General features: G+C 37.5%; 3 protein-coding genes across 3 annotated transcripts; 1 reads left to right on the top strand and 2 right to left on the bottom strand.

Moving 5' to 3' along the window:
* The first annotated feature begins 522 nt into the window (after positions 1 to 522).
* Positions 523 to 13,058, top strand: LOC113111563 (uncharacterized). Its single transcript, XM_026276390.1, has 2 exons — positions 523 to 1,267; positions 8,383 to 13,058. Exon 2 carries the CDS (start codon positions 8,386 to 8,388, stop codon positions 10,510 to 10,512), a length of 2,127 nt encoding a protein of 708 aa, XP_026132175.1. The 5' UTR covers positions 523 to 1,267; positions 8,383 to 8,385; the 3' UTR covers positions 10,513 to 13,058.
* Positions 13,059 to 13,945: 887 nt separating this feature from the next.
* On the bottom strand, positions 13,946 to 15,075 carry LOC113112206 (cytochrome c oxidase subunit 7A-related protein, mitochondrial-like). The gene is made up of 2 exons (XM_026277640.1): positions 14,918 to 15,075; positions 13,946 to 14,128 (listed from the first exon to the last, which is right to left on the bottom strand). Exons 1-2 carry the CDS (start codon positions 14,987 to 14,989, stop codon positions 13,946 to 13,948), a joined length of 255 nt encoding a protein of 84 aa, XP_026133425.1. The 5' UTR covers positions 14,990 to 15,075.
* Positions 15,076 to 15,942: 867 nt separating this feature from the next.
* On the bottom strand, positions 15,943 to 22,683 carry LOC113111562 (potassium voltage-gated channel subfamily G member 3-like). Its single transcript, XM_026276389.1, has 2 exons — positions 21,821 to 22,683; positions 15,943 to 18,737 (listed from the first exon to the last, which is right to left on the bottom strand). The coding sequence occupies exons 1-2, from the start codon at positions 22,441 to 22,443 to the stop codon at positions 18,092 to 18,094; spliced, it is 1,269 nt and encodes a 422-aa protein (XP_026132174.1). The 5' UTR covers positions 22,444 to 22,683; the 3' UTR covers positions 15,943 to 18,091.
* Between the last annotated feature and the right edge of the window lie 173 nt (positions 22,684 to 22,856).

Below are 22,856 nucleotides of genomic sequence, written 5' to 3'. Positions count from 1 at the left end.
TTTGTTTTGGAGATTCCCAATTTTGAGATGGGGTCACCTAGTCACAATATTTCCAATCGTGTCTCACTGGGTAACTGTGATAATGAATCAGGTAAATTAAAGATTGATTTGGATGATTTACTTGTTGAAGGCCTCCAGAAAGACTGGAACAAAAAGGTCAAAACGACAAAAGAAGAAAGACAAGCGTCGAGAGAAACAGAAGAGGAGATCAACCGACGGACCAGCAGAAAATCGTTTCTAAGATAAGAAGAATAATTCGACTGGTGCGAAGACAAGAAGGCATGAATAAGAAGATAATAAAAATGATGAGAGAAATCATTAATTGTATTGAGTTGGTTAATGTTGATTTAGAGTTACAGTCTCTGGCAAATGGAATCGAGGCCTTGAGATTGCAAACCTCTGTTGCAAGACCAGAAAACCCTTAAAAGGTAATAATGAGATATATGAATTGTTAGACATCAACTTTTAAAAAGGCAGTAATTAAGAAATGTATGATGTTAACATTTGCTCAACAGTTTGAGACTGTCACGTACGCCAGTTGAGACTGTCACGTATGTTTGCTTTTTGCTAAGATAACAATGAGTGTGCAAGGAAATGCATCTTGCAATCTGGGTTGCAGGATGGACTTTCTTTCTAAAAAAATGTATTGTAATGTGTTTAATCTGATTAACACAGGGAGGAGGATGCTGTGCAGTGTAGCAATAGTTACTTACTTAGCCTACGCCTTAAGATTTTGTAACAGCTTAAAGAAAAGATTAATTTGCTTTAATGGAAAGAAGATAGAGCAGCAATTACTTAATGTATGTGTGCAGAAGAGGGGTTGCCAAAAAAGGAAATGTTAACTTCCTGTATCCATAGCAACCCGACTGTTAGTGTGTGCGTGCAAGCGGATGTGTTAATGTGTTTTACCAAAAGGAGGCATCCGGAAGAAATGATGTATTGTTTTTGGGGACTATATAATGTTATGGTTTGGACACATCCCCTGCCGCATCTCGGGGTGAAGACTTACGCTTTGACTTTTGTTTTTTACTTGTTAATATTTTGCTTATGAGTTAGTGTTTAAAATAAAGCGAAGCCATGTACAATGGTGATGCGTAAAAACCTTTAAACAAGTCTCTGAGTAATTTATTACGAGTAAAGTTATTATTCTAGTTTGTTCCTGATTCTGTATTGCCAAGCTCTGCAGAGGCAAAGACTCAACTGAGCTGATCTGGTTCTGGTGGGAAGAAGTGCAGAACTCTCCATTGCCACAGAGAAGACATCAAAGGTAAGAACAATGGTTTAGATTGCCTTTGCTGGTTTGAAATCTGGATGTTTGGAGAGAACATCTGCATATTTCTTTAGTCAGATAAAATTAACACAACATGGCGCCCAAACGTGTGGGGCTTGAATACAGGATAAAGGATGACTTGAAAATAATAACAAGCGTAATGTATTGACACTAGAAAGTCCTTACAGACCACGACCATTGTAATAGTCCAGAGGGACTTGTTTGTTTTCTATATGCTCGCGGAGGCTAGTAGATAGACCTAATATAGAAAAACAGAAGGCTCAGTGTAGCCAGAAGCGAGGAAGGAGATCTTGCTAAGAGATATAGCTAGACTCAAAGTAGTCCAGAGGGACTTGTTTTTTTTGTCTTATATATGCGCGCACAGGCTCATAGATAGACCTGATATAGGAAGACAAAAGGCTTAGTGAAGCCAGAGTAGAGATCTTGCTAGAAGATAAAGTAAGACTCTAAGTGAGTAAAACATGGATAGGATGACGACGGTCAGCCTTGTTTCTCATGATTTAGTTAAAATGCTGGAATTGATTGATCCTACACAGTGTAGGTGTGGTTCAGATCAAATTCCATGGCATAAGATAAGAATGCTAACTTCAGTGGTTAATCTTAGGATTTATGAAGGAGGCAGAAATCCCACCCTTTATTTATTCAAACAGAGGAGAAAGAGTTTCTCCTAAAGTTAGAGTGTTTGATGAATATGGGGGGGAAGCCAGAAACATTCCAACAAGAGGTTGGGATGATCTGGATGAGTAGATACTGGGGAAGTGCCCAAATGTGGATCGGTAGCCCCCGGTTCTATGCCCCACCAAGAGGGGAATAGAGATGCTCTAGACCTAAATGCTCTGCAGCCGGAAGTGCCTGAAAGCCCAAATGATGAGTCTGAGTCGGATAGTGAAGAACCGTTTAAGACTTATTTTGGGGAAAGGTAGAAATCTAATTATCCTGAAGGAAGGATATTAGAAATTAAAGGAGGATGCTTTTGTTTTGATTAATCCAGTCAATAAAGATCTCCAGCACAGAAATGGGGTAGCTAGTGCCTTTAGAAGAAGGGCAGGCTAAAGATTACAGGTTAAATCAGACAAAATAATAGAGCACAGAAAAACTCCTATAAAGAAAGACGATGTAGTCTTAAAGAAAACAGGCAGACCTATGGAAAACCTGTAATATACTCAATAGGTCACAGAAAAGGTCAAAATAGTGATATAGCTGAAGAATTAACAGCAGATTTTAACTTTAGACACTTTGACTGACAAATACACAAAGTAGCCAGGGATAATAATTATTACTCAGTGGCTATGCCAATAATCTCAGGGGGGATTTTTGGAGTTAATGAAATCACAATGGGTACAGCCCTTGTAAATGCATTAATAAGAAAAACGGATAGAACTAACTTGCCCAAGTTATGAAAGATCTTTCACCAAGACCCTACAGTCATAGAGGGAATAACTCAGAGAGTTAATGAAGACCAGACTGCAGGAGAGGTGAGATCAGACCAGGGAGTTAGTAACTTACCCAGACCAGGAAATGCCATGGCAGAATTTTTAGAGAAAAATTCAGAACCAAAATGGCCAGTAATAAAACGGACAAGAACCGTTAAAGGGAGGAAAAGATAGGGTAGAAAACCCTTTCCCTAAACTAAAGCTAGGCAAAAGCTTTGAGACATTCAGGCTAGGTGAGGGATATTATAGACCCACACATGCTAGGGGTAGAAAGAGAGAAACTACCTTAGATACAATCAATAAATGGGATGATGAATATGTTCCAGGTATAAAATGTGGTCATTTATAGTCATTACTGAATGGAGGAGATGCTAAGCAAATCCTCACAGACACCACATTGACACAGTGCACTAAAAAAGCTATTTTGGCTCAGAAAGAATAGCACTCAGAAGTAGTACAGTAGAGAATTATGAGTTTGAGGAATAGTATTCTAATGTAGGTCCTTAAAGTGACAGAGGATGAAAGTGTAGTTCAAAGAAGTGATAGAAATATGATAACTACACTAATTAGAGAAACAAGGAGACCTAGAAGGCTCCGTTTCATAGAAGAGACAGCTGAGTCACAGTATCAGTCAGAGGAGGAAATAGTGCTGCCAGCTGAAGTGAGTGCACTAAATCAACATCTAGAAGCATTGCATTTAGGTGCACCAGGTCAAAAGGTACATACTCCTAGACAAACTGAAAATAGTGCAATGGAATCCGGAGTAACTCTCTGAGAATTAATGGAAAAAATATCAGGAGATTAAATTCTTAAAAAAAAAAGAGGCCAAAATTAAAAATAACACCGTAAAAGGCAAAGTGAGGGAACTAGTCAGATATGGTAAACGGATGAAATTATCTGGCAGTCAGTATACTCACATAATTTGGCTGAGTTTGGCCTGCATGGAGGGAGAAAATTAGTTAAGACTCTTGAGGGGTTAATTCCTACTAATAAAAAGGAAATTGAGCAGGAACACTTTGAAGAAAAGTGATGTACATTAGGATTATTGACAGCCTGTCAAGAAATTGCAGAAAAGTTGTAGAGGGGATCCTAAGACAAATTTTCAAGGTGTAAAGAGAAACGCCCGAAATAGGAGCAAAAGTGATTTTTCTTTATGGTCCAGAGACCTACCCTGAAGAATTAGAAAGGGCTCTAATTCAATAAGACAGAAATAATTCAGATAGACATAGAAAAATCAAGTAGTAAAACTCAGAGGCCTAAAGGCCCAACGAGACGGTCAAGTCGTGAGAAGAAGCCCTACAACCGTTATGAGGTGGAGGGTAGATTCTCCCCTCACCCAGAACAAAAACCAGATAGGAACTGGAGAAAAGGGAGAAACAGATCTATCCCTAAATAAATATTATTTGGAGGGAGAAAATATAGGAAAAAATTTATATTAAAATAGTGGAGAGAAAAGTAGTTACTTCAGTCCAGAAAATTTGAATAAATTGAGCCCAGAAGAGAGACAACAGATTATAGAAGAGAGACTAAAAAGCAGGCCCGAAACAGACAGGCAGGGTAAAAGGTAGCTGACAGAATAGCAGAAGTCAGTGTAGAAAAAGAGGAAGTCCAGCCAAAGAGAAAGTAGAAGAAGTAAAAATATTGATTAATCAAAGATCATGTAGGCTTTAAGCCAAGACAATTTCATAGTGCAATTTTGAAAGAAATAATAATAATATATCAGAAATACAGCTCACAGTTTACATTAACATTTTATATTCACAAAGGATAAATAAGAGCACTTTAAACTGCGGTGACACTTTGTTTCGGTAGTCTGTTTTGGGCATTCTACTGGCGGTGGGTAGCTTTGCAGCCACATGTCAACCAACAGTTGGTGGAGTATTAGTAGACTGCCTGCTTAATATCTTCTAACACTTTCAACTAACACTAACCCTAAAACCTATCCTGACATTCTGCTTTGAGAGATTATGGATGTGTGGTTGCGGGGTTGCTTATAGTTGGTGGGGTGCCTGGAGTGGACAATCAGGACAGGATCAAGTCAAGGCACTTGTATTTATATAATGCTTTGAACAAGAAAGATTGTGTCAACGCAAGTGAACAACATTTAATTGAAAATCAGTGTGTCAATAATGCAAAATGACAGTATCTGTGCAATCATTTGCTATCAAGTCAATGATAGAACTATAAGTGAAGTAATCCCAATTTAGCAAGACAGAGGCAACAGCAGCAAAGAACCAAAACTCTATGATAGAATAAGAGGAAAAAAAAAAAAAAAAACCTTGGGAGAAACCAGGCTCATTCAGGAGACCAGTTCTCCTCTGACCAGACAAAATAGAGTGTAACTGAAATAGGTAGAACAGACACTAGATATGTTAACAGAGACAGGTCTTAAACCTAGTGGGAAGAAAATGGAAATTGGAAAACATGAGATAGATTTCCTAGGGTTTAAGCTTGGTAAAGATACAAAAGCTTTAACAACAATTACAAGAGCTAAGATAGAAGAAATACAGCAGGCAAGGTCCCCCAGAAACAGGAAGCAACTTCAGTCACTGTTAGATACCTTGAATTACATTAGGGAGCTAATAACTAAATATTCTGAGGATACTAAAATATTATATCAAGGAACCAAGAAAGGAAAATGGCAGTGGATTGAGCAGATTGAGCAAGCTAGATTAAAATGAATTAATATCCACTTAATAGTGGTGCATTAGAAAGAAGAGATGAGACTTTTTCTCTGTACATTCAGGTTGCTGAAAAAGAAGAGGAAGTTACTCTAACAATACAAAAAACGGAAGGGGCGACATCCTATTGCATTTTTGACACACCAGCAAGAACCAACAATGAAAAGATTTGATGAGAACAGTGCTGAGAGAATATTAGCAGCTGTTTGTAAGAGACTGTTACAGCTAAAAGCTGTAGCAAAGGAACAACCAATAGTGATTTTCTCTATGGCAGGGGAGCTAGCTAGGTTAAAAAGGAATCTAGTGATGAATCAGGCTCGCATCAATAGCCATAGGTGGGATCAATGGAGTTTAATTCTTGGAGATAATCAGTTAGATTGGAGGAGAATTAAACAGAAAAGGAAGGATAAGATTACTAGGTATCATGAGAACCATAAGCACTTACCCAAATATTTCACTGATGGAAGTGAGAGGGGAGGGAAAGTTAAGTGGGGATACTTAGTTAAATTTAATGGACAGCTGTTCACATCACAGAAAGAGGAAATCCAGGGGACCGCTCAGTTAGCAGAAGTAATAGCTGTTGAACGTGCCCTACAGAGGGCTGTTGAGCTGGGTCATACAGAGATTGTCCTGACATGTGATTCAGAATATGTTACAGATGGGATTAACCTGGAGCTAGACAAGTGGAAAGCTAATGACTTTCACACAGCTAAAGGTAAACCAATGGCACATAGAGATCAGTGGAAAAATATAGCCAATTTACTAGAGAAAGTAAAGGCTCATGTTTATCACCAGGTTAGCCACACACAGCAAACTAATGAGTCTGCTGAAGGAAATAGACAGGCAGATAAACTTATAGGTCGAGTTAAGACAAAAGAAATAACAGAGTTATTTCAGAAACTGCATAATGAGCTAAACCATCCCAGTGTTAAAATGATTCAAGTGGAGCTTAGATTAAGAAATCTAAACATTCCTAATTGGAGGAATCATTACAGGGAGGTGAGGAAAGAATGCCAGATATGCAGGAAGTTTATGACAGCTAAAGGTTGTGAGGAAAGTGAATTACCAAAGGAGTATCCTTCACAACAGATTAGCATTGACTTTGCAGGGCCATTGCGCCCTAAGACTAAAAAAGGGAACTGCTATTTTCTGCTCGCCATTGACAACCACACTAAGAAAACCATGATATGGCCTTTAAGGTCAGCGCTCGAAGCAAAGGTAGTAGAGTGTTTAACAGAATGGATTAGGTGGCAGGGACCAATGGAGAGTTTGAGAGCAGATGGCGCACATAACATAAGTGGGAAACTAGTACAGAAATTCTGTAAAGAGAATAGAATAATACTAGCTAAATCCATAGCCTACCGTCCAGAGACAAATGGAATTGCAGAACGTGCAATTAGAAGTGTTAAGGAATGGTTTGCTAAAAATAAAGCCTTAGGTGACTGGGATCAGAACATTGATCGGTGTTTATTACACCTCAACAGGTACAATACGGTGAACCTGAAAGAAAGGGAGGTTAAGAAAAACACAAGGTTCGATGTTGGTGATGAAGTCATTATAACACGAAGGCACAAAGTAGGTAAGTTCTCTGAGGGGTTGGGTACTGTTGATAAAGTGAAAGCAATAACAGGGTCCAATACAGTAGAACTAGAAAATAACGGAATCCAGAGTAATAAGGATTTAGTAAGGAAATAAATAATGGAGAGAGTAAAGTCCATTATTAATCAAAAAGGCCTAATCCGGGTGGAGCATGGTAAGCATGGGTCAAGAGCATTTCTATGGTTGGAACCAGAGATGAAAAGGTACCTTGGCTATGAAGGAACATATGCCAAAGCAATAGAAGTAACAGTACGACCGTTCTGCTGTGTGATATGCAATCAACAATGTGCTATGCAGAGTCTATCGTTTGGTGACGAAAAGAAGGACATGGGTGCAGAATGGTTGATGCATAAACAAACTCACACAGAGATATCTGGAGTACTGATTTGTGAGAACTGTAGGCCAGGACTCCCCAAGTTGAGAATAGATTCCTATAAAGTGTCTGGGAATTTTGGAGAGAGATGCGGTTGCACTTGGGATGGCACAGTTTTGTGGTCATGTATGGTCTGTAAGGCAAAAGAGAGGACTCTGATGTCCTCTAGGTCAGTTTGGGAGACGCTAAGAGTCCTCAAACCACTGGGATTATTCCAGGAAGGAATAATGACCAGGTTCTCTAGACATCCTTATATTGGGATGAGAGAACATGAAAGAGAGGCTTTTCTTGGAGCAAGAATGCCTATGGTTCCCAAGAATGGGAAAGGAACTAGGAACAAAACTCTTCTAGGGAAAGAAGATTTTGCAAGAGAAATAAAAAGACAGGATCGAGAAAAGGATCTATCTTTTACAGACATTGAGTCAATGAGATGGGAGCTGTCATTGTGGACACAACCCATTTTAAGATGTTTCCCTGTGGTAGATCCTAAACAAGGGTCTCGAGGGAAGATTGCCTGGATTTATGTAAAAATCGGTGATCAGTGGCAAGTTCGAAGCTGGGGACATCTAGCGGTAGAACTGGTACAGGGAAGTGGCTGGTTGAATAGCCCTCCCTATGAGAAAGACTTTAGAGCGACACAGCCTCGTTCTAATGTGACAAAGGAGAAACGAAAATCTACAAGGAAAGAGAAATTTGTGCAGTTAACAGTGTCCTTAGTAAAAGACCTGGATAAGCACAAAATTTGGTGTCCTGAAGATGAGACATATAAGTTTGTAAGTTATTATGATAACGAGCAGATCACAGAAGTACCAAGTGAAACCTTTACTGTTGTAATGCATTTTAAGTTGAATGTATTGTCATGTTCACACCCTGATTATGATTGGATTGGGGGATTGGAAGTTGAGTTACATGATAAACAGCCAGAGATAAAGGTTATCAAAAAAGGTATATTTAGGAGGACTAGAAGGCTCATAACTGGGCCTCAGAACTAACCTCTACTTACAGGAAATGAAGAGAGCAGAGTCACTCGAGAGCCTCTCAGAAGAGCTGGGGGAGGCCAAAGAAATCATCGAGAGGATGAAGAAACAACGGCGCATCTGCAAATGGATGAGTATAATACTGTGGATGTTAATAATTCTAGGATTATTATTATTAATATTAATTAGAGTGAGCTTTGTTCTAGAGTGGAGAATTTTTACTAATTCTTTGATATTAGCTGAGATTTTAGTTCAACAACAAAATGTTTCAGGATTTGAAGTTTCTGTATGGGCAACTGTTAAAGGAAACAGAACTAAAATAGAGAACAAAACAATAGGTTTTTGGAGATGGCTAGATAATCTCCATGACAAGAAGAATGATTACTACATGGTTAGAAAACCAAAGGTCAAACTAAAGAGCACTGTAAAAATAAAACATTGGCACAGTAGTGACATTGAAGTATATGAAGAAAATAGTTTTATCCAAGAACAAGAAGGGAATAGGACTATTAAATATTTTATAGGTTCTACCTATAGAACAAGTGAAAATGAGGAACTAGGGGGATGTTGGATATTTAGATCAGCAAAAGATTATAACCCCTGGACAATAAGACAGTGTAAATATAAAGGTACTGTTAAAAGAAGTAAGAGAGATAAAAATATGGATAAAATAAAAAGTGCAGCAGGAATAAGGGAAAATGTTGAAAAATGGATAGAAACCAATGGTATGTTATTTAAAGAAGGAAATTTCATTGTGTTAACGACAGTAAGAGACCGATCAGTAGGATCAAGAAAAACAGGATATGCAGAACTAGAAATTACATCTGAAACCAGAATTAGTTTAGAGTTAAATAAAACCGTACCATGGATATGGAAAAGGAGATTAGCTTTACCTAGAGTAAAATTTAATTTCAAAATAGGTTACTGGGAAATAGATGAAGTTAAATGGGAAACTGATGTATATCTAATCAAAATGGAAATAAAAGAAACATTACAAACAGAAATAGAAATTAAAAACTATTATGAAGATAAGGTGAAACAAATAGAACAATGTGTTAGAAAAGAAATGGGTAAAAAATACCATGGACAAAAATACAAATACATTAAGACTGATAGTGTTGATTTTTCCTATGCTCACTTTTGTGACAAAGATGAAGAGAATATGGACTGTGATGATTTCTGTAATGGTACAGATCCAATCACAGGGAATAAAACAAATGAGAACTTAAGTATAAAGAGAAGGTTATACTTGAAAAGATTAAACCTTAATAGAAGGAAAGACAAAGAAGGTATTTATAGAAACAATTTAGTTTTCTTTAGTGATGCTGTTTTTGGATTATTAGGAAATGAGTGTGGGAGTATAATTGAAAAATGCTCATCAGGACATGATCAAATTACTATTAATCAAATAGCATCAGTGTTATGTTATTGGAGTAAGGGAATAGTTCCCTTACCTTGGACTTTTAAGAGAAGTAAACTGGCTAACAAATATGAAATGACTTATGGAACTGGAGGGGTAATAAGAATCGTTAGTAGGAACCCTCAGTGGAAAATGTTTTATGGACCAGTATATTATGCAACAAATAGCATGTTAAGGTATAGAGTTCCAAAAGGAGGGAAGAATGTACCCTTAACTAAATTAGATGCTATAGCAATTGATGATTTGTCACTAACAATTGAAAGAAGAAATTGGAAGGAAAATTGGTGCAAAGCAAAAGATAAAAATTATTATCTGGGTTTAGACTGGTTGAGAAATGATCTATGTAATACTAGCATAGAGATCAAAGGTCAGAAAATAAAAGGAGGACCAAGATGGTTTGAAGATCCTGGAGAATTTGTGAAAAAAGGAGTGGAAGGTGTGAAAAAGGCAGCTGAAACTGTGTTTAATTTTGTTACAACGGATTTATGGAGTAGTCTAATTAATCTCTTTATTAGAGCCGGATGGTACATTTTATATGGGGGATTAATTGTATTAGGACTAGTTATAATAATGGTTATTATAAAATGTTTCTGTGCATCTCTAGGCCAAAGAATGATGTCCAGAAAAGACAATGGAGATGTATTAACGGTATTAGGAAAATTAATAGATTTTCAAGCTAAAGGGCATAAACGTATTAAACGAACAAAGAAGCATGACTTAGAAAAACCGTTATTGTAGAGAAACGTGGCATACCTTAAAAGGAGCAAAAAAAAAAAAAAAAAAAAAAAAAAAGATAGCCGTTAAGATAATGAAGAGAAAGAAAGTAGGTGGAGTAAAAACATATATATATTGTAGAGGGAACGAATGAGACGTTTACAACTATCCGTAGTTTCACTTGTAACTGGACAAGACTAACTGGATATTTGGGTAATTTCTATTTGGGAATAGAAAACTCATTGAAATTTATTGAAACCAATTATTATACGTAAGTCCAACAGAAGATCTCAATTGTTAATGATAAAAATGGCATCCAAGGGGACAAACAATGGAACCGCAAGGAATGAGAATAAGACAGAAGCCAGAGGATTTCTGATTCCTGAAATCCCTGGTAGTGGATTCCAGGTTGGTGTTTATATTTTATGGATGCTTTTGCAAGGAATTAACAGAAATCTCTGGTGGCTGTATTTTTTATCAGTTTTACAAGTGGTAAGAATAATGTTAATAGGAAGAATTAGCAAAATGATTTTTGTTTGTGCTCTGATGATTTTATCAATTGGATGGCAAAAATTGCTAGGACATCAGGGAACATTTGGTTTAACTGTAACAAGCATATTAAAACTTGGGGTTGATGTTACATCTGTTATGATATATGAAGATGAGTTTGTCTTTTGGGGAGAAATATGTATTATCATAACTAGCGCAATATATCTAATTGGATTGTTGATATTTAAATATGGTAAAGAGGCAATGTTATGGACAATTATAGGATTTTTGACATTGAGTGTTTTTATGTTAGGATTCTTTCTGAAAGATGATGATATTGTACTGCTGGGAATTATGATTTTGATGAACCGGTGGGACAAGATGAAAAAGGCATTGAAAAAGTGTACAACATGTTTCAAGCAAACTACCACAATAAATTCAGAATAATTAACTACCTATAATTAAAACTTAAAAAAAAAAAAAAACTGTTTGAAAAGATCTAAATTCATTACATGGGTATGGTGATTTGAGAGTACAGAGCGGTTTATGTATTAGTGTTATGATTGGCATGAATCTCTTCCAGGGCCCAGCAGTGATGATCCAGGAGCCCGGTGGCCCACTGAGTGGGATGAGCTTCAGACGGTTCCTAGATCTGGCGAAAAGCTAGCCGAGAACGATTGAGAGGCTCTGGCTCCGCAGGAGAATCCTAAGGGTTTTTGTGGAAAGAGATGGAATTGACAAGTGCCTAATGCATGAACTGCCTAGAAATCAAGATCCGTATTCTGTAATGGAAATGGGAGAATTGATAGAAGTAACATTGATTAGAAACAGGAGGAATGTTTTTGATGTGTTCATTGAGAAAAGGTATAGAAGTGTGAGAGTTGGGAACATTTTGGTGAAATGTGTTGAAGATAGAATTCCAGTGAAGAGTACTAGGATGAGAGGAAATCTTTGTGACAATTTGACCCCAAGTGAGGGTGTTTTGGAGATTCCCAATTTTGAGATGGGGTCACCTAGTCACAATATTTCCAATCGTGTCTCACTGGGTAACTGTGATAATGAATCAGGTAAATTAAAGATTGATTTGGATGATTTACTTGTTGAAGGCCTCCAGAAAGACTGGAACAAAAAGGTCAAACGACAAAAGAAGAAAGACAAGCGTCGAGAGAAACAGAAGAGGAGATCAACCGACGGACCAGCAGAAAATCGTTTCTAAGATAAGAAGAATAATTCGACTGGTGCGAAGACAAGAAGGCATGAATAAGAAGATAATAAAAATGATGAGAGAAATCATTAATTGTATTGAGTTGGTTAATGTTGATTTAGAGTTACAGTCTCTGGCAAATGGAATCGAGGCCTTGAGATTGCAAACCTCTGTTGCAAGACCAGAAAACCCTTAAAAGGTAATAATGAGATATATGAATTGTTAGACATCAACTTTTAAAAAGGCAGTATTAAGAAATGTATGATGTTAACATTTGCTCAACAGTTGAGACTGTCACGTACGCCAGTTGAGACTGTCACGTATGTTTGCTTTTTGCTAAGATAACAATGAGTGTGCAAGGAAATGCATCTTGCAATCTGGGTTGCAGGATGGACTTTCTTTCTAAAAAAATGTATTGTAATGTGTTTAATCTGATTAACACAGGGAGGAGGATGCTGTGCAGTGTAGCAATAGTTACTTACTTAGCCTACGCCTTAAGATTTTGTAACAGCTTAAAGAAAAGATTAATTTGCTTTAATGGAAAGAAGATAGAGCAGCAATTACTTAATGTATGTGTGCAGAAGAGGGGTTGCCAAAAAAGGAAATGTTAACTTCCTGTATCCATAGCAACCCGACTGTTAGTGTGTGCGTGCAAGCGGATGTGTTAATGTGTTTTACCAAAAGGAGGCATCCGGAAGAAATGATGTATTGTTTTTGGGGACTATATAATGTTATGGTTTGGACACATCCCCTGCCGCATCTCGGGGTGAAGACTTACGCTTTGACTTTTGTTTTTTACTTGTTAATATTTTGCTTATGAGTTAGTGTTTAAAATAAAGCGAAGCCATGTACAATGGTGATGCGTAAAAACCTTTAAACAAGTCTCTGAGTAATTTATTACGAGTAAAGTTATTATTCTAGTTTGTTCCTGATTCTGTATTGCCAAGCTTTGCAGAGGCAAAGACTCAACTGAGCTGATCTGGTTCTGGTGGGAAGAAGTGCAGAACTCTCCATTGCCACAGAGAAGACATCAAAGGTAAGAACAATGGTTTAGATTGCCTTTGCTGGTTTGAAATCTGGATGTTTGGAGAGAACATCTGCATATTTCTTTAGTCAGATAAAATTAACACAACAGTATACATCCTGGTATACGGCTGTGTTGACCCTGGACCTCAGAAAACACAGTGGACCAATGCCAGCAGATGACATGGCACCCCAAACCATCACTGAAGTCCATTCTTTGTGAATCTCCCCCACATTTTTGAATGGGTTTTGTTTCACAATCCTCTCCAGGGTGTGGTTATCCCTATTGCTTGTACTCTTTTTCTACCACATTTTTTCCTTCCCTTCACATCTCTATATATTGTGCTTGGACACAGAGCTCTGTGAACAGCCAGCCTCTTTTGCAATGACCTTTTGTGTCTTGCCCTCATTGTGCAAGGTGTCAACGGTCGTCTTTTTGACAACTGTCAAGTCAGCAGTCTTCCTCATGATTGTGTAGCCTACAGAACCAGACTGAGAGACCATTTAAAGGCCTTTGCAGTTGAGTTAATTAGTTGATTAGAGTGTGGCACAAGGTCTCTTCAATATTGAACCTTTTCACAATATTCTAATATTCTTAGACACTGACTTTGTAATTTTCCTTAAATGTCGGTTATAATCATCAAAATTAAAATAAATAAACATTTGAAATATATCAGTCTGTGTGTAATGAATTGATATAATATACAAGTTTCACTTTTTTAATGGAATTAGTGTAATAGATCAACTTTTTGATGATATTCTAATTATATGACCAGCACATGTACATACCTGAAATATCCTCTGGAGATCTGGAACCTTGTTGGCACCCATATACTCCACTGCAGCATTTGACTCAGACACCAGTTTAGTTGGGGTGGCAAAGATGATGCTAGGGGATTCAGACGGTATGTTTGACCTCACCCCCTGAAGAAAGTTTACAAGCAAGTTAACCTGATATTTATTTTTTGTTCACTATGACTACATAATGTTTTTACTCAAAGCACCGTCTACCACAGTGGTTTTCAACCTTTTTGACCCCACGATCCACTATTGACCACAAAAATCTTAAATATCAGTATTTCTTTAAAATATTTTTATCCACAATTTCTACCAGGCATATTAGAACTAGAAAATAAATAATCATGATACACGTGGTTTTAATATTTGATCAATTTACATGACTCTTCCAGGTTTAGAAATCACACTTTAATTAACTAATAGTTAACATTTTAATTAAAAGCATTTTAAATCACCTTGAGGCCCTGTTGGAGAGTGAGGTCCCCATAGGGCGCTCTGGCCCCCTTGTTAACAACCACTGATTGATCACCTATTGTCCCTTACAATTAGCTTTTGTTGTGAAATCGGTTTAGGACTGTACAACCAATGCTGAATATAGAAGTACTAAAACTTAGCGATCAACTGTTTAAACAATGGTTCTATGAACAACTGCACATCTATAATTAAATGTAGCTCAGCTAAGTAACTGTATCCACTAAATGGAGATTTTGGTGTGGACAGTTAACCCTCCGCTTTTGATTATTTACCGCCCAATAATTAGCCTGCATAATCATATCAGTTAAACTAGTGATAGACAAGCATATATTATACATCGAACGACGGTTTAAAACCTCTCCATGGGTCACATAAACCATGCGGCAGATCAAGGTCACTGAATTAGCGTTTTAGAAACGGAATCGCGCGCGCATAACTTACCTGCGGACTGTAGGCGGAGGATGACACGACTCCCGTCAGTCTTTGTGTAAATCCACTAAATTTGTAATACATTTTGTTAATAAACGGTAACCGACGAGGTGGGACTGTGACCGTCGGGAAGTCGGAACTCAACCGGCTTTTTCCTCATGTAAGATTTGTCGCTGGAATATGACGTCACAAAAAAACCTGTTATAAAGCAATATATATAAAAATTGTGCAATATGTTAAAAACATGTAAAATATAAAGCAATATATATAAAAATTGTGCAATATGTTAAAAACATGTAAAATATAAAAAGGAATATATATATATTTAAAAAGCTATAGATTATTACACGTTGTGTATGTATGTGTGTGTGTGTGTGTGTGTGTGTGTGCTTATGCAGAAATCTGTTATTTAAATATTTCAAATATTTATTAAGTTTATTGTCAGTCATTCAAATATTTCTAGCTTTCTCTATAAGAGAGAGAGAGAGAGAGAGAGAAAGATAGACCCAAGCTATAGTTGCCAAACCTTTTGCTTCAGTTAATATTTTTTATGGTGTGTTTTGGTTAGTAAGGAAATGCAAAACAAGTCGTGAAACATCAAAAACGTTATCATACAAAAACATCAAGGTGTTGTTTAGAACAGCAGAAATTAACATTAATATACTTGTATACAATTATGACAGATAAAACAAATGATAACTTGCCCCCAAATGTATATTCTTGAGCTGAGAAAGAATATCCTAAGAACAGAGAGAGTTCAATGGCATATTTCCATTGTCTTACTGATATCATGCCCGCTGTTGTCACAAAAAAAGTCATTGTGTGTTCAGTGAAGTGTATCTTTTCTCCTGGGCAGTAATGGTGGAAATGTGTAATAATTTTTACGTTTAAAAAATAAAGGCACCTTGTGAGTAAACGCTGACACTTAGAACCAGTCATCACTATTTTAAAACATTCATAAGGCTTTATATAGCCTATTTCAGATTATATTTGTGCCACATTACTTTCTGTAATATAATTCGAGGATAAGGCTTGAATCCATAAACATTCCTTTATTTTCTTCATACACATAAATAACCTTGTCTTAACCAATCAAAAAACATTTTCAGTTACAGAATAGAGCTACATGAGATTTCATTCGCATCATTACGACCCTTCCAAAATAGCCACAAATACATAGCTACAAAAAATTGATACAGATATAAAGGCATACATCTCCTTACAGATGCAAAAATAAGCATTGTGTGGTGTGACATCAACCAACCAATGTTTTTTTCAATTATCCAAATAAGATCCCTACTCTGACATGACAATTTAGACTAAAGACAAATTATGTCATTAGAGGATAACCGGAATTAAACAATGCAGTTGAACTCTATCTTGATTTTGTCATTGTCATCAATTTAGCCAAATGATCTGTAGATTTATAACCTTAAATCCATATATTTTCAAAGTGTTCTTAATGATCCTTCTATATCATGAAAAACTATTATAAAATTTACTGTATGTCCCCTAATGAATCATATCATATGCAACATATCTCACTAAATACAATCCAAAATCCATCTTTTTATTCCAAGAGACACATAAATTCAGAAAGATCTTTGAATGAGGAAAATAGGTTTGATTTTGTGCTTGTATTCATAGAGGAAGAAGGAAGCGAGTGACAGCCCTCCTACTGGTGAGCGTGTGGGTGAGGTGTTTGCGAATCAATTTAGTTAACGCCTCTCGATTCACACAGTCGTGTATGGACAGGTTGCAGATTTGTTGCTGTCTGGATGAACAGCTGATGTTTGTTTTTTGTGACTTAGTAATGTAATATCAATCTATGAGTAAGACCTTTAACTTTATTTAAAATGGCACATTCCAAAGTGACTGTGATGTCAAAACAATACGTGTTTAGGCCCGTTCAAACCAAGAACTAACTATAAAGATAACTATAACCATATTAGCATCCACACAGTTCTGTCACTTGGCATTGTGTAGTGTTTACTACTTCAGTTAACTGATTGGAAGGGAAACAGGTAGCCTGAGCTCATGTGATTAAATGGGTGCTGGGGCTTATTGGCATATGTGACCCTGGACCACAAAAGCACAAGTAGAAGTATATTTATAGCAATAGCCAAAAATACATTGTATGGGTCAAAATTATATATACAGTTTTATTTTATGCCAAAAGTAATATGCATTGCTATGGACTTCGTTTGGATGATTTAAAAGGCGATTTTCTCAATATTTTTGCACCCTCAGACTCATGATTTTCAAACAGTTGTATCTTTGCCAAATATTGTCCTATCCTAACTAACCATACATCAATGGAAATCTCAAAATATTGACCCTTATGACTGGTTTTGTGGTCCAGGGTCAAATACACTAAATGTTAAGAGTTAAGAGTTATATTCAAGCCATTTTAAGATAAAATATATTTTAATGGGGGAAAACATTTAATTTTGCTATAAAAAATTTGTGACTGCAGGGGGACTTATCTTTATTGTTATCATTACAGTTACCGTCCTTAGTGTGAGCAGGCCTTTTCAACGTATTAGTGCTATTTGGCCAGTCTAAAACCTTTCACTTTAGTTCCCCTTGCATTACCGCTTTACTGGGAGCTGAATTAATGATTTAACAAGTCAGAGGGACCTCTCCATGGAAACATGAGAATTCGTGTAAGCTCCTTCTAGGCTGGAGCACTGTCAGGACACAAGGTCCCGCCAGATGCCTGTTCCAAGCAGCCTGGCCATCTGTAGTCGTCAAATGCCACAGTTGTCCATTTCATACAAGGGAAATGCTGTTGGATCGGTTTTGTTCGTTCACACAGGAAGGGGTTTACAACACAAACATTGGCTAATGTATTTCCTTTGGATTGTAATGCTTTATTGTGCATTTTCCAGCTTTGAGTTGGGGATTTGTCTCTTTTGCCTTATTCTGTAATACAGAAATTGCTCCAGATGCCTGTACTGTCCAAAATCAACGAATTCCAGAATGTGTCCTTGAGTACAGAGGTACTTGTGCTATTATTTGGATATAACAGGTTCGCAAAGAGAGTCTAAATGCTGATTTTTCCACATTAGAAGCAGCGCATTCCTTCGCTATATTTCAGATCTTGTTTCAGTATAAAGGCACAGAAGAGCAGGTGATTTTACTACGCTGAAGACCAGCAGGTTCTCAGGACGATCTATGCTACAGTTAGTTGAGAAACTCAGAAGAGAGACTTCGCACGCAGCGTGCTGAGCGGAATTTGAGTTCGTGGTAGCACTGCACAAAGCTGTGGTAGATAAAGGTAATGGGCAGAGCCAGCAGCACAATGCCACTCACAACGCACACGCCACCCAGCACGCGTCCCGGGATGGTGATGGGGTACATGTCTCCATAGCCGACAGTCGTCATGGAGATAATAACCCACCAGCAGGCTGCCGGGATGCTGGCGTAGTCCTCATTGCTAGTCTCCAGGTCAAGGCCGTGCTCCAATAGCTGTGCCAGGGCGCTGAATATCGCCATCGCGACGAAGACAAACACCAGCAGCATGACCATCTCACGGTAGCACCTGCGCAGCGTCAGCCCGAGCGTCTGCAGCCCGAGGAAGTGACGTGCCAGCTTGATTAGCCAAAAGATGCGCATCATTCGTAGTACACGCAGGGTGACTCCTGCACGCTGTAGTTGAGGGTTTTCTCCTGTTAGCGCTGTCACAGTGACAGACACGTAGTAAGGAGTGATCGCCAGGAGGTCAATAATGTTAAGGGGGCGGCGCACAAACTCACATTTGTCCCGTGAGACAATGAAGCGCACTATGCATTCGGCTGTGAACCAGCCAATGCATACTGCCTCGATGATCCTGTGAGAGATGGGGAGAACAGAGAGAAAGAGACATGGAAAGAAAATTAAAAAGAGAGAGTTAGAGGGTATAAGAGAGATATGATCACAATTATCATTTCTGGGTGCATGTACAAGTTAAGCTCAACTGACAGCATTTGTGGCATTATGTTGATGTTGACATTTTAAAATATAATGAAATAGAAAACAGTGTTTTTTTATTGTAATAATATCTCACAATTTTAATGATTTTACTGTTTTCTGATCAAATAAATGCAGTCTTAATGAGATCAGAGTTTTCTTTCAAATTCATTAAAAATCTTAATTATTCCAAACTTCTGTAGTCTTTTTTTGTTTTCTGTTTAGGCTCCTTCTAAAGCTCACTTTAAAGATGCCATGTAAAAAAAAATATATATATATTATTATTATTATTTAAAAATGAGTAAATGAGACTAATCCATTAACATCGAAATACTTGCTATTTCAAAAACATAAACATTAAGCATTTCTCTTATTAACCTTTTAAAAGTGTGAAGTTATATCCAGTTGTACAACTTACAACTCACTGAAAACAATTGACAAATCAACTTTTTTTTTGGGGGGGGGGTCAACATTGTCACAAGTGCTGTCAGTTCAGCTAAACTTCTATTAAACCCAGAATATTCCTCTACAAAACATGTCCATGAATATTACCAGTGAATATGAATATAATAATAATAATAGCCATTAAAAAATGGTGCTAAGTAGCCTTCCGTTTTATGGAAAAATGATGTTTAAGTTTTGTTATTGTAAGTAAACACGTCATGCAAAGTATTTAGATCAGTTTCCATGCAGCCATGCAGTTAATGTGCTTTATATGGGAAATGTCCTCTCATTCAGATTGTGTAAACAGCTCCAGTGTGTTGTTGCCAGTGAAGTATCAGCGTATATGGAAGCTAAAAGGCTGGAAGATACACTTGCTCATTAGTCCTTCAACTTCTGGTGCAAAAGAAACCCCCATTATAATAGACTTTTTTATTCATATAATCAAGTGCATATTCAATACAATATTTGAACTAAGAAATCATTGTTTTGAAAAAGCTGCATCTACAAAAGATTTTCCTCTGAAATTTGCTCTTTCATTCTGAATGGTTTTACTGTACTGTTCAAATCAGACAGACAGATTTAGAATTACATTGAGGACAGCTGTTTCGGCAGGAAGGCATGCAAATAGGGCCAAGAATTACTGTTAATTGAAAATGTGATAATATATGTACATGTGCCCACGAATGCTGGGTTAGCAACGAATGCATATATGCTATCATCCTCAGAAGGCATGATGAACATAAAAACTATACATTAAAACATCTGGACCTTTACAGGCAACGAATGAACAGACATTTAAAGTTGAATACAAAACAAGGGAATGAGATCCATTTGTTGAATATAAGACTGCATGCAGGAAAAACCTCACTGGGTTTATTTCCATCTCTTACCAGCTCATCATACACATATGAAAACACATACCTGAACCCTGAGACAAACAGTGGCCACTGTGGGAAATGGAATCAAGACTGCACTGGATACATAAAGAAAAACCTACTCACAAATACTTCCAGACAGAGAGAGATGGGGACAAGGGAATACCCAAAATGACAATGTGACTCAGAACAGAGAACATGAAAACAAGACTGGAATTTTTAATCTCTTATGGAGAGCACCAGGAAGATGTCACGATTGCTTTGGATGTCGATGAAATTTCTGCATTTAATATGGAAGTCTCACTGTAATAATTTCTTAATAGGATTAATGCAGGGGAGACTGGTGAGAGTTGTGGGACGAAAAGAGTGTCATAACAACATCACTTTAACTAGTTAGGCTACAGGGGTGAAATCATCAACCTCCTGAGGTAACAGAAGAAGTTTTGAGTATGTTTTGAGAAAACTATTTTGAGGTAAATCAATTATTTTCATCTGGATTATGGTTTGATTTGCCATTATGTTAATGAATGTGAAATGTCAAAATGTGTATCCTCAGTAGTTTGTTGTTTAATTTGATATATATCCACACAAAATGTTCATTAAAAAAATGAATAAATAAATCTTTAACCCTATTTTTCACCCAGAAAAGATTAGGCTGCACAGAATATATGGCTAATATTTAAATTGAGCAAATTACTTACGCCTGTTTTCACAGATATTTCACATAATTATTTAAAACAAGTTAATATGTGCATTGCCAAATATAAAATATCCATTGCATTTAAACATTTCTGCAGTGAGGAAGATTGTAACGTCAACACTATCTACGTTACAATATCAATTTGCACAGATGAGAGTAGCCTATGTAGTAATCATTTGTAGGCTATTTATTTTACTTTGACGGAATGGATGGAATATTACATCAAATTTTAAGACACACTGCGCAAAAACCTCTTACAGTTAAAGACGTTGAAACGAAATGTGTTACGACACTCCCGGGTCTCCCCTACTCTTGCTGACGTTACATTATTTTAGCGACGTCTACTGGCCAAACGAATTACGTCAAAAAAGAAAACAAAAACATTATTTGCAGGCTTCAGCTTGCATTATCACCTTATGGACATTGCTGAAATGTATGTTTGTAAGAAGTGACGGCTGTATTAATTCCATTGCAGATTACAATTATTTTGTTTTATTCAATTCTGTTCTATTCTATTTCATTTTTACAGTTCACAGTCTTGATGCTGATGAGATTCCCTCGCATTATAAATGTTTTGGGAGTCCAATACATTTCTAAGCATGTCTCTAATTTTCGCTAAACAGAGGAATTGTGTCAGTGCCGTGTAATATCCTTATTAAGACCTCAGTTGAACTTCAATTTCAGATTGATTTCAGTTTTCTTTGAGAAAAGATCGTCTGAATGGATCTTGTAAAGCAATGAATTATACAGACAGATAAGGTCAGGGGGACAAACCTGTACCATCACAACATTCTCATTCTGAGATATGGAGAAGAGCGTGATTCTTTCTATTATATATGGAGCTATGGAGGGTATGCATGCTCATAAAGCTGAGCTGTCCTGTGAGAGATGCAGCTAATTTTGCATTTATACCACAGACCACAGAAGTTGAATTCGTGCATGTACCTGTGTTCTTCCACTGTGTTGTTTTTTGCTGTATCCCAGTCCGGTAGAGTACTCGCGCAGAGGATGACCATAGACATAATAACAAAAACCACTGACACTGAAGCCAGGATCTGCGCAGCGACAGAGGAAGCTGGTTCCTCAAAAGTCCTCCGCATCCTCTCCAGCCACCGCGCGTTCCCTCTCTCGGAGGAGAACCTGGTGACCTGATCCTCCTCTCCTCTGGACTCCACCTCAGCCTTGATGTCCTCCTCTGAAAAGTACGTGTAAGTGTCGGACATCCTATCCTCCAATCGTCGCTGGCAGCAAAACTCCAAATGTGAGCTCTCCAAACCCCAGTAGATCATCTCGTTGTAAAAGGAAAGCTCGCACATCTGCGGGACGAACCTGAGCTTTCCAGATCGCACGTAAAGCATAATAAAGACAAAAGCCTCGGAGTGCCTGTCGAAGAAAAACTCGTTCCTCTCTCGGTCATAATCATCACATACCTCCAAGACCTCTTTTTCAGAGGAACAGCTGTGCAGTCTGCTCACTCTTCGGAGGGGAAAATCCTTTATAACTTCTCTAGTGAAAGCATATTTGGTGCCACCAACGTTTAGGATGCATATATTCTTCCCAAACTTCATTTTGGATCAGATTTGTAACACCAATTTGAGTGGAAAAGAGAGAAACGACGCACAATATGGCATAATGATAGTCATAGTTAAATTCCAGTATGTTTCTGTAAGCACGAGAAGAAGAATAAACAGCTCCAAACTCAGTATGTTAGATTTTAAAAGGATTTTGTTTTCAAGATTGAGCGCGTGTCAGTTAGGAGACCCGTGGAAAAGTGACTTCTTGCTTTGTGCATCATCTAAACTCCAGCCTTCAGTGGGTTGTTTCATACAGTGATGTCACAGATCGACAAGCCTATTGCGCTCGAGTGTGCGGCTGTGCGCTCCAGAAGCACGGGCGTTCCCAAACGCAAAACCAGTTTTTTACGACGCACGCCTGGGATTAAACAAGTGAACTCGCTAGATTTCACGTTTCTCTTGTTGGC

The sequence above is a fragment of the Carassius auratus genome, chromosome 12 (assembly GCF_003368295.1).
Source record: "Carassius auratus strain Wakin chromosome 12, ASM336829v1, whole genome shotgun sequence".
NCBI lineage: Eukaryota > Metazoa > Chordata > Actinopteri > Cypriniformes > Cyprinidae > Carassius > Carassius auratus.
The sequence above is the reverse complement of the archived record's forward strand: the minus strand, read 5'-3'. Positions and strand labels throughout refer to the sequence as shown.